This window comes from Patagioenas fasciata, chromosome 1, assembly GCF_037038585.1.
Source record: "Patagioenas fasciata isolate bPatFas1 chromosome 1, bPatFas1.hap1, whole genome shotgun sequence".
In the NCBI taxonomy this organism is placed as follows: Eukaryota; Metazoa; Chordata; class Aves; order Columbiformes; family Columbidae; genus Patagioenas; species Patagioenas fasciata.
Genome location: NC_092520.1, coordinates 540,704 through 552,988, shown reverse-complemented (window position 1 = coordinate 552,988; position 12,285 = coordinate 540,704). Strand labels below are relative to the sequence as shown.

General features: G+C 51.8%; 1 protein-coding gene and 1 pseudogene across 1 annotated transcript in view; both read right to left on the bottom strand.

The window, feature by feature from the left end:
* Nucleotides 1-2,047: 2,047 nt before the first annotated feature.
* LOC136100039 (olfactory receptor 52B2-like) overlaps nucleotides 2,048-12,285 on the bottom strand; it is a 29,859-nt gene continuing 19,621 nt past the window's right edge. The window contains exons 2-3 of the mRNA XM_065834770.2: nucleotides 3,766-3,881; nucleotides 2,048-3,455 (exon numbers count right to left, since the gene is read on the bottom strand). Coding sequence (XP_065690842.1) covers nucleotides 2,489-3,448 — 960 coding nt within the window. The 5' untranslated portion in view covers nucleotides 3,449-3,455; nucleotides 3,766-3,881 and the 3' untranslated portion in view covers nucleotides 2,048-2,488. The remainder of the gene's footprint in view (nucleotides 3,456-3,765; nucleotides 3,882-12,285) is intronic.
* On the bottom strand, nucleotides 9,853-11,622 carry LOC139826953 (ubiquilin-1 pseudogene; annotated as a pseudogene).

The following is a 12,285-nucleotide window of genomic DNA, read 5'->3' as shown; positions in this document are numbered from 1 at the left end:
ATGTCAGGGGTTGAAGGGCCCTGGAAAGCTCATCCAGTGCAATCCCCCCGGAGCAGGAACACCCAGCTGAGGTTCCACAGGAAGGGGTCCAGGCGGGTTTGAATGTCTGCAGAGAAGGAGACTCCACAACCTCCCTGGGCAGCCTGGGCCAGGCTCTGACACCCTCACCATGAAGAAGTTTCTTCTCCTATCAAAGTGGAACCTCCTGTGTTCCAGTTTGCACCCATTGCCCCTTGTCCTGTCACTGGTTGTCACCCAGAAGAGCCTGGCTCCATCCTCCTGACACTGCCCCTTTCCATATTGATCCCCAGGAATGAGTCCCCCCTCAGTCTCCTCTTCTCCAGCTCCAGAGCCCCAGCTCCCTCAGCCTTTCCTCACACGGGAGATGCTCCACTCCCTTCAGCATCTTGGTGGCTGCGCTGGACTCTCTCCAGCAGTTCCCTGTCCTTCTGGAGCTGAGGGGCCACAACTGGACATGATATTCCAGATGCGGTCTCACATACCTGTGTGTGGTACACATAGCTCTTCTTTGCTGCTGGTGGTGTATCGTTTGCTGATTGTAGAGCTCTAAAAATCACCCTGAGAAGACCACAGCTCCAGCAAAGGGTTTTTCTTTGCTCTGCGGAAACGGTAGTTCAAATGCTGGGTGAATGAGTAAAACTATGAGCAGAAAACCTAAAGTGCTTCCAGACACGGTTCCTGCACCTTGTCCTGGCTGGTGGATGTTTCACAACATCACTGACAGACACCCAGTCATCCCAGCAAGGTCACTGGTCACCCTGAGCCTGTCACAATGTCTCAACCACAGTCACTACTGATGTGCTTCTGACACAGCGAGGGACACGGGGACATGCTGCCTGGTGACTCATTTCACTCATGCTCATCTCTTCTCCCTGGGATCCACTGATGGGATGCGTGGGAATGGCTCCAAGCTGTGTCAGGGGAAGTTTAGACATTAGGAAGCATTTTTTTACTGAAAAGGTGGTCAAACACTGGAACAGGCTCCTGGAGATGTGCTCGATGCCCCACGCCTGTCAGTGTTTAACAGGCATTTGGACAATGCCCTTAATGTCTTAATGCTTTAACTTCTGGTCAACCCTGAAGTGGTCAGGCAGTTGGACTAGATGGTCATTGTATGTCACTTCCAACTGAAATAGTCTATTCTATTCTATTCTATTCTATTCTATTCTATTCTATTCTATTCTATTCTATTCTATTCTATTCTATTCTATTCCATTCCATTCCATTCCATTCCATTCCATTCCATTCCATTCCACTCCATTATTCTATTCTATTCTATTCTATTCTATTCTATTCTATTCTATTCTATTCTATTCTATTCTATTCTATTCTATTCTATTCTGATTCTATTTAGGAAGAGAGGAAACGGCCTCAAGTTGCGCCAAGGGGAGGGTGAGGTTGGATCTGGGAACAATTTCTTCCCCAAAGGGCTGTGGGGCATTGAACAGGCTGCCCAGGGCAGTGCTGGAGTCACCAGCCCTGGAGGGTTGGACAGACGGACAGGAGGTTCTCAGGACATGGGGCAGGGGCAGGGATGGGTTATGGTTGGACTCCATGATCTTGAGGGGGTCTTCCAACCAAAATGACGTGACTCAGCAAATGGCAGCAAGCGCCAGTGGTGACAGCACAAGCCACCAAGGCAGGACATTTCGCTGCGGCACCGAGACTTCCACTAACTCCCTGTTCTGCCAGATGTTCCCCAAAATAAGAGCCCAGCACAGAGCTCCCCAGGTTTATGCAGCATCAAAAGCCATCCCAGTGGTTTAGACATCAGGAAAAACATCTGTTTAGCAGCAAACATCTGGTAAAGACTCTCCACCGTGGTGAAGTTTTCGAGCTGCTCATTTTCAGCCACAGAAACCATGTCTGGTGCCTCAGTAAAAATAAATAGTTTCAGGTGTCCTTTTGGGAACAGTTTTTCACCCATGTGTTTACTCAAAGTAGAGCCAAATAATGTTGTTAAGGAATAAAGAGACCCCCTGCGTGCAAACGTGAAACAATTGCTTTTATTTTTGTGTTATTCCTTTTGGAGACTTTTTCAATACTATGAATTTTAACGAACAAGCAATTCCTAAAGCAAACTCCATTACACACCTGTGATTCAGAAGAACCAGTTCATTAAACATGTTTTACCTGACTCGAGAGGAAACAGATGAGATGTAGATTTATCGTCACAGTGAAAGCCGTGTTGCCTCCACTTTGTAGGGGATTTCCCACGAGTGACGTATCTGGGGTAGGTTCTCATTTCTTTGATCACTCTCCCTCCACAGCCAATTAGAGGCCCCAAATTTTGCATTTTGTCTTAGGTTTTCTACAGATTGTTGGGGTAAGTGATGCAGGGGCTGGCGGGTGTCCTGCATTTTACTTTGATCGCAGAAGACTTGGGCAAGTTGCCTGAAACAGTGCAAAGAGAGCATCTGGAGTCCCACCAAGGTGTTCATCACCTCCTGGCAGGGACACTTCACTCTTACTCTGGCAGCAAACGACCCTTGGGGCAGATGAACGCTTTCACAACCTTCTCTTTTATCTGCTGTGTCCGCACACCATACACCACGGGGTTCAGCAGCGGGGGGAAGAGCACGTACAGGTTGGCCAGGAGAATGTGGACGTGGTGGGGGATCTCCTGGCCGAAGCGGTGCGTCAAAACAGTGAAAAAAGCAGGAATATAGAAAAGCAAAATAACACAGACATGAGAGCCACAGGTGTTGAAAGCCTTGTGACGGGCAGTCCTGGAAGGGAGTCTGAATAATGCCAGCAGAATTAAGACATAGGAGACAGCGATGAGCACAACGTCCACCACTATCGCTGCGAAAGGCACTGCGAGGCCGTACAAGATGTTGACAGAGATGTCGGCGCGGGCCAGGCGGGCGATGCCCATGTGCTCGCAGTAGGTGTGCGGGATGACGCTGTGCGCGCAGAACGGCAGCCGCTTCAGCAGAAATACGCACGGGAGAATGATGCAGAAACTCCTCAGCAAAGCCACCATCCCGGCTTTGACGATGACGGACGGCGTCAGCACCGCCGTGTACCGCAGCGGGTCGCAGATGGCCACAAACCGGTCGAACGCCATGGCCAGCAGGATCACCGACTCTGCCGAGAAGGTGAAGTGCAGGAAGAACATCTGGGTCAGGCAGGCGCCGAAGGAAATCTCCCCCGCGCTGAACCAGAACACGGCCAGCATCTTGGGCACGGTCGTGGTGGACAGCACCAGGTCGGCGACGGCCAGCATGGACAGAAGGAGGTACATGGGCTGGTGGAGGCTCCGTTCTGTCCTGATGACAAACAACAGGACACCGTTTCCCAGCAGGGCAGCCAGATACATGGAGCAGAATGGGATGGAGATCCAGATGTGCAACTTCTCCATGCCCGGGATGCCAGCCAGGAGGAATGTTGCTGGCCCCAAGCTGGTAAGGTTGCATGGTGGCATGTTTCACCTGAAAGCGACAGCAGAAGACACTGAAGAACATTATTTTAGATGCTTAAGCACTTCTATCCTACCAAATGCCTTGTATCACCTTCTCTGATCTGCTCATAGCCACAGCCAGAGGTGTCACCCCAAATCACGGAGACCTGCGGTCAGCAATGTATTGCAGCATGCACTTTAACTCCTATTATGTTTTAAACAGCAATACCCAAATTTTCTCCTCACATGATTTTAACATGATGTAAGTGTATTTTTCCCCCAAGTACTTCAGCTTAGGCCAGAGTGAATGGAGACAGAATCAACCCTTATTGCACAAATACCTTAAACTGATGTTCTATACGTCCAGAGTAGAAGGAAGAAGTCAGGGATGAGAGAGGAAACGTGAAGCGTTTGCAGGGATGTACAAGGTGTTCTCAGACATCAGGAGCTGGGATACCTGGGGGATTTAACGTAGCTGGATTCACACCAGGTCAGAGAACAAAATTAGGTCTGGGTTTGAAGTTGGCTGCCCATGTCCCCTCCTTATCCCCAAACTTCTCCCTCCCTTTCCCTTTGGTTCAAGGACCCAGTTCAACCTCTGCACCTCTTTGCCAGTGCAAACCTGGCAGAAATTAAATTCAACCAGGTATTTGGGAAGACCTTCAGGTCAGGAGACAACCCGTGGGAGATGGAGCTCCCCCCCAGCCAAGGAGAAACTGAGGAGCACCAGAGGGTGGATCAGACCCGGGCTCGCGCAAGTTAAAACACGATAATACTCCTTTTTCCAGCAGCTTCTGCAATAACATTCAGCTCTTAAATATCAAAACTCAAAATAGGAATTACCCATAACGCAGCTGAGATAAGAGAGTGGTGCAAGTACTGAAAAACAGAACCGTGAGGTTTCTGCATTCCAAAATATTGGCCCCACGCATGAGAAAGCAATTGTATTTTAAACAACAGAGCTGAATCCCTGTTCGCGCTCAATGAGAGACACATTTCATGTCTAAAGTAACCCGAACCAACAAAGCCCAAGGAGCCTGCCCCGTAGAAACAAAACACAACAATAGACTGTCTATGAAAATAAAATTTGTCAAAATAGTAACTATCTGATTCTGTAAATGACTTAAAACAATCCACTATAAATATTGCATGGAAGTAAAATATATGTGGTATATTAGCAGACAAAATATTATTTATGCAGATAGCACATGCATTCTGTGCTCTCATACGAAAAGCTCGTCACCTCTTGCAAAACATAAATGTGAAACCACAAGTAAATGAGGATCCACTGCACCTGCAGGTGGGAATCTCAGTGCAACAGGAGCTCTGCACCACAGGAGCCGCTCAGCATCAGGCCCCTTCCTCCGCAATCCCATCGCCCCTGCAAATCTGCATTAATACAGAGGATACACCTCCGAGCAGCGCCTTGGATTCTGCTTTCCCAAAATCTTTCAATCCTCATTTAAAACAACAGCTGTAACCTAGGAAAAGAATGCAGCAACCCGGTGCTGCGGAGGATGGAGCCCCCACCCGTGGGGGCAGCCTCCCCCATGAATAACCAGCCCTCGGGAGAGAGGCCGGGGAAACAAAAACAGGGTGGGAGAGAAAGGTGTCAGTGGTGATTTGTTATCTCCTAACAAGGGAAAGGAAATAATAAGGTGTTTCTCTTGCATGGCCGGAGCACTCGCAGCTCTCCCATGGGAGCGGGGGTGGGATGCTGCCGTGGGCACTGGTCACGGTGGTCCATGGCGGCTTTGCTGACACTTACATCACCCGTGTGTGGTTTGATCCTGCCCGCTGGTGCTGCACCGACATCTCTAACTCAGCAACCGCATCTCCCAGAAACAACATCAGTCAGAGAGCAGCAGATGCCACAGGTCGGCAAGGGAAGGCTATTCACATTGTTCTTGCCAATTTGGCATCTCTGTGACAGGCTCTCGCCATCCTAGAGACCCTTCTGGCCCCACACCCACCGTGCAAGCAGCTCCGCGGACCCCTGAGCTGCGGCGGGCCCCGGCTGCGGCGCCGGCGCGGGGGGACAGTGGCACCGCTCTGCTGGGCTCCAGGGGCTGGAGGACGCGCTGTGCCAGCCCAGCAGCTCCACGAGCACCCTCCGGCTGAGCAGACGTGCCCGGGATGTGCTCTGTGTTCCCCCCACTGCCCAGCCCCACCCTGGCACCGCACACACGACCAGCGTGTCGCTCCCTGCACACCGGCAGGTCCCCGGTGCCAGCCGTGCCACCGTGTCCCCCTGCGCACAATTATACCCACGCTGCCTCGCACCTCCCGTCCTCGGGGCCCTGGCCGGGCTGACGTGATGCAGCTGCGGGTCACGGCGAGACCCACAGCTCTGGGAAAGCAGGCGTGACGAGTCCTAAAAAAAGCAGCCTGACTTATCAACAGTGCCGAGCACCCAGACGCACAAACTCAATGCAATTACTTTTGCAGATATCTTGGAACGTATGTATAAATAGCAATCCATGTTTTGAATACATTATTGAGCTTGATACATAACACTCTTGGTGATTAACGCAATAAAAGGCATTTGGAAGTTTCCCTATAGCAATCTGTGTGTCGGGCTCCTCTGGGCAGGGTGGGAGGCAGATTTTGGGGCTCAGGAGCCCCACCTGGATGAAGAACTGAGCACTGACCCGGCTGCCAGGTCAGCCAGTGACCACCTCCCCCCCATCCCCCAGGAATGTCACCATCCTCGGGATCAGAAACACATTATTCTGCAGGAACTGTTTTCCACAGCCTGAATTATGAAATTAGCCCCCAAGCAGAGGCAGTGGATGTCGCAGGCTCGGCAGCACAGCCACACCTCAACAAACACAGGAGGACTTTCACTGTAAAAGAAATAATAAATCCACCAGAGCAGCTGTGGAGCACAGCACTGAACACACATAAAACCCCCAACGCAGAACTCCCCCCCGTGCTAAATCTCGTTTAGGATTGCAGGCTTTGCAGTATTTGGGATCACTACCCAAAATAAGAGGCGATGCCCGACTGCGGCGGAACTCAGGAGCGGGGAGAGCTGCAGGACGCTGGATCGACGCTGCAGCAGGATCACTGCTTTGGGAGCTGGAACAGCACGGTTAGAGCTGCCATGGTGACACTGGGGAGGTGACATCCATCGTCCGGCTGGGCTGGAGATGTGTGGCTGGATCATCCGCCGCCACCTGCGCCAGGACAGGAGTAGGTGACCGGGGACGGGGTGGGCACGAGGCTCAGTTGTCTGTATGAGGGATGCTGGAGCATCTCCCCAGGACCTGCGGCCGGTGCACTCAAGATGGTCTCTGGGTGCCGGAGCTGGCAGCGCCCTGGGATGGATCAGTCCCTGATTTGGAGGGTGCTGAGCATCCGAGACACCAGCTACGCTGTGCCTGCCAGGCTGCAGTGCTGCACCCACATACCCAGCTGCCCAGGCACCTCTGAAAAAACAGAGCTGCCAGGAATCAGAGAATCAGAGAACCAGAGAACCATAGGAGACTTTGTGTTGAAGGGATGTTCCCAGCTCCCCCAGTTCCCCCCCTGCCATGACAGGGACATCTTCACCAGCTCAGGGTGCTCAGAGCCCCGTCCAGCCTGGCCTGGGATGTCTCCAGGGATGGTTCAGCCACCACCTCTCTGCCCAACCTGGGCCAGGCTCTCAACACCCTCAGGGCAACAATTTCTCCCTCATGTCCAGCCTGGATCTCCCTCCTTTAGTTTAACCCATCACCCCTTGTCCTGTCACAACAGCCCCTGCTCAAAGTCTGTCCCCATCTTTCTCATGGGCCCCTTTTCAGTCCGGAAAGGCCGCACCAAGGTCTCCCCGGAGCTTCTCTTCTCCAGCTGAACAGCCCAGCTCTCTCACCTGTCCCCAGCAGAGCTGTTCCAGCCTCGGGTCATTCCTGGGGCTCCCCTGACCCCTCTCCAGCAGCTCCATGTGTGTCCTGTGCTGAGGACCCAGAGCTGGACCAGCACTGCAGGGGGGTCTCACGGAGCGGGGCAGAGGGGATGAGGGGATGAGGGACACCCTGGTGACACGACAGCTGAAGTTTGTCAGCCCAGCTGCCTCCACGGACAAGGAGAAGAGAGAAGGAGCTGAGAGCAGCGGCAGTTTTAACCACGGGGGAAGTTTGCAAAGTCTTGAGCTGGTGCAGACAACAGGGTCCTCAGGCCGTGGCTGCTGCACGGAGACGCCAGCGAACCCGTGACCACCACCCCACGGATAAACCACATCCCTGTGGCCGAGGGGATGGGGCAGGGTCCATCAGTCAACAGAGGACATGACCCAGACCAGCTTGTCAACTGCTGCCAGGGGACAACGCTTTGTCCCAGCGGGTCAGGCAAATCACGGCTGCTGGCACCTGCATGGTCACGCACGGGGTCTGCCAGACAGAGGGACATTTTCCAACCTATTGAACACAGTCTATTGAAGAACAAACCCATCTCCCCAGGACCAACTCTCCAATCACCTCCAAAAAGGGGAAAAAAGAAGGTGTGGTGAGAAAAAGGGAACAAGACACAAAATAACAAGAAGACATCATAGGACACGAGAAGTCTGAATTTGGCTTAAGAATGGCTGAAGAACCACGAATGGGGCAGGTGGAGTAAAGAAACGGGTAGAAAACCTGTCACTGGACATATTGCCAGGGAAGAATGGTGGGAGAGAAAATGCTTGGAGAAGAAATGAGTGGGAAACCCAGAGCAGCAAGAAGAGTCGGAGGCAGAGGGGATGGTGAGGAGCAGGGAGGGATGTGGTGGGAAACTGGATGGAGGGGCCAAAGGAAAGGGGTCTGGGCTGATCCTGAGCTTGTTGGGCCCAGGCAGGGCTGGGACAAGGGAAGAAGGTCCAGAGGAGCAGAGCCAGCGCCAGCTGCTCCATCTCCCCTGGCACAAGGGCTGGCCAGGACGTGGGTTTGGGACATCATGGGCAGGTCTGCCGCAGAAAGCGCTGAATGCCTGGAGCTCCCGATCAGCTGTCACAGCTCGTGTGCTAGAGACAAGGCTCTGCAGAGCATTGTGGAGCTGCCCATGGAATCATAGAATCATCTAGATTGGAGAAGACCTTTCAGAACACCGAGTCCAACCCTATGACGCAACCCCATTCACAACCTCATACACACAGCAAAGAAAAAGGGACAAGACTTGCCAAGACACTCAGGGTCTGGAGAAGATGCCTGAACCCCTGGTCCCAGGTGCAACACTGGACAAAGCACAAAAGGTTCGGGATTTGCTAACGGGGGAAGCTCTGAACTGCTGCATGAAATTAAATCCTTATGTGCAACAACAGGCGGGTAGAAACCAACTGTGAATACATTTGGGATGTAAATGTGACTTACAGCCGTCACTGATTGTTACGATAACCCTCAGGGACACCACACGCGCAGGAGGCGCAGTGGCAGAAGTGACACATTGACTGTCGTAACAGCACTTGCCCACTGGAGGAAAGGCTGGTGCCGGCAGGGACAGGAGTGAGGTGGCTCGGGTGCTCCCTGCCCCTCTTCTTGCAAGGCCAGACTGAAAATGAAAACGAAAATGAAAACAAAACAAAACAAAACAAAAAGCACATAAAAAGAAATAAAAATTAAAAAATAAAAAACAAAAATTTAAATTTAAATTTAAAAATTAAAATCAAAAATAAAAATAAAATAGAATGAAAAATGAAAAATAAGAATGAAAATAAAAATAAAAACAAAAAATAAAAATAAAAATTAAAAAATTAAAATTAAAAATAAAAATAAAATAAATTAAAAATAAAAATAGAAACAAAAATAAAAAATAAAAATTTTAAAAATTAAAAAATTAAAATTAAAAAATAAAAGTAAAAAATAAAAAATGAAAAATAAAAATAAAAAATAAAAATAAAATAAAAAACAAAAGATTAAAAATTAAAATAAAAAATGAAAGATATAAGTAAATAAAAATTAAAAATTAAAATTAAAATTAAAATTAAAATTAAAATTAAAATAGAAACAAAAAAATTTTTAAAATTAAAATTTAAAAATAAAAATAAAATTAAAATTAAAATTAAAAAAATAAAAATAACAATAAAAATAAAAATAAAAATAAAATAGAATCTATGCCACTGTTTGTTTTGGAGTCCAATTGGGAGCCAAGCTCATTTATCATCTGGTCTGCAGCATCTCTGAGTATCAGTGCCTAACCTGTAAAAATGCGTATTTTCCCCTTCAGTACCTTTCTGGGCCGGTTTTCACCCCCACACAGACATGGATCACGGCGCACCGCAAAGGGCAGCACCGCGCCCGGGCAGGCCCCCCCTCAGCACCCTTGCGGACCAGGGCAAATCAATTCCCATGGACGGAAGAACGCTACAGCACACAACTTGTTAGCGTGCACCCTGCTGCTTTTAGTGCGGGATGGGACTGCAACGCAGCCATTGAGAGGTGAGGTGCTGTAACCGGTCCATGTGGACACACCGGTTATGGTATCTTGTCCGATGATGGTGCTTTTGCCAGCATCTCCGCTGCCGCGCTGACGTCTCCTTCTGCATCAATCAGCGCCTCCAAGTTTGCACTCTGGTCCTGGAAGCCCATGGCGCTGAGCTGCTCCATTTGTCTCCCAAATCTGGCCTGTGCCACCTCCTCATCCATCTCCATCTGATGTTCTGCTTGCTCCCCATCTGACGTGAAATCCCCACCGTCCTCAGACTCGCTGCTTTGTGCAGAGTCGTCCATGCTTTCCAGATCCAGCTGCACACTCGGGTCCTGCAAGCTCAGTATAAAATCCGGTACCTCTGTCGAGAGGGTCTGTAATCCCAGCTGGACTTGCAGCAACGCCTGCAGCGCCCGCGGGTTCCTCAGCAGCGACGAAATCTCGGCGTCCTCCAGCTCCGGTGGCAGCTGCTGCACCTGCTGGTCTTCAAGTGGAGAATTCCCACCGCCTGGTATCTCATCGCTGTTCAGCAGCACTTGCGCGGGGCTGTCGGGGTTTGTTAACACGCTCCCCAGGTTGTGCATGAGTCCTGGGTCTCCTGTCAGCTGCTCAACCATGGTCTGAGCCTGCCCCGAGCTGGGCACCACCGGCCCTGCCGCAGGGCTCAAGCTCAGCGAGGTAAAACTGTCACCTGTGCTGCTGATGGTGAACTGGCCATCGCAGTCACCTGCGTCATCACTCACCCCGCTGGACCGCGGAGCCCAAGGGTTGGGTAATGGCCTCCGGTTTTCGGTGTGGGCTGGTAGCCTGGCTCCCGTCAGGGGTGGGTTACGGTCCTGGGGAGCAAAGGGGCTGTTTCCCATCTGCACAGCATCCAGGATGGGCTCCTGAACCTCCCTGTACAGCTGCTCCAGAGCGCTGAACCCTCCAGGGATGCTCTCCAGGTTGTTCATGGCCACATCATGGTTCCTTATCATCTCCTGCATTACGGCAGGGCTGCTGGAGGCCTCCAGCATTTCTCTGATAGTCTGGGGGTGGGTGAGAATGTGGCCAATCTCGGGATTTTCTTCAGCCAGCTGCCGCATCTGAGGGCTGGACATGAGGATGTCCCTGACAGCGTCAGCGTTGCCGAGGACATCCTGCACCAAGGCGGTCTGCATCTCCCTTACCAAGCTCTGCAGGGGCACCTCTTCTTCTTGAATGCTGCTCACCAAGTCCAACACGTCTGTGGAGTCCAGGCCCAGGAGATGCGCGCCCGTCACCCCGAGGAGGAAGCCCAGCAGAAACGCGTTGTTGTTGATGGTGTTCAGATCCAGGCCCGAAGCGAGGATCCTGGACAAGAGGTCCTCCATGGTCTGTGCCACGATTTCCTGGCTGGAGATCAACAGCTCAGACAAGTTGTGATGGATTAAGCTTGGGTTTTGCAGATGACCCGTGCTTCCCAAGTAGAGTAAGTTGGAATGGCTGCGGCTGGGAGGTCGCATCAGGGCGGTCGCTCTTTCTTGATCTACCAGGCCATGCTGTGGTTTCTGCTGGGACCTGATGACAACGTGGATGTTGACCCCACTGTGAACTCCATGCTGGCTCAAAGTGTCTTGATCCTTGAGGACTTTCCCAGCAAATATCAGCACCAGCAGATCAGGGGATGCTTTGAAACGTTTGGCAACTTCTTCCTTAAACTCCTGGATGGTGCTGCTCTGAGCAACCTCAAACTGCTCCTTCTGTTTGAGGGTCTTCACAGTAACCTTGATGATATTTGAGGAATCCACGGTGACAACAGGCTGACCAGTCTCCGCTGCCCCTTTGCTCCTGGGCATGGTGACTCCGAGACCAGGACTGCGCTCGCTCTGTTGAAAAGCAGAGGTGCTGGCAGGAGGTGACAGAGGGTGACGGCCGCAGCGGAAACAGGGGGGTGGCAGTTACCCCTGCTATGGTGACAGTTGCCAGGAGGGAGCAGTGGCACGGGGACAAGGAGCACCTCCCTCCGCAGTGCACATAACAGCCAGATGTTGCACAGCTGCTCCAGTCGCTCACCACCCGAGCAGTCCCCCCATGTTCCCCGTCCCACTGCGGCCTCCTGCCCGTATAGAATGGCCAGGCAGCGTCCCTGTGCTGTGACATCACGGTTGATGTCAGAGTGAGCAGTGAGGGCCCTCGGAGCCAAGCTCAGGCTTCCTCGGCTCCATGGTCCCCAACCGAGTCCCCGGGACACGAGGAAAACCACAACGTGGGGACCCCCAGGCTCAGGGGCCTCCAGGACCATTTCCATCCCACATGACCAGCAGGTCAGCATCACCAAACCCACCGCAAAGCTCCTGGGCACCCACCCTCCCGGCTCCGGACCTTGCTCCCCTGCTTCAGCGAACACCCCGCTCCTGCCAGGAAGCACCTCGAATTGTCACATCAACCCCCAGTCTTTGGGTCCCAATGTGGGTTTGCTGCCAGTGCATCCATGCACAGGGTCAGCCCTAGAATCACAG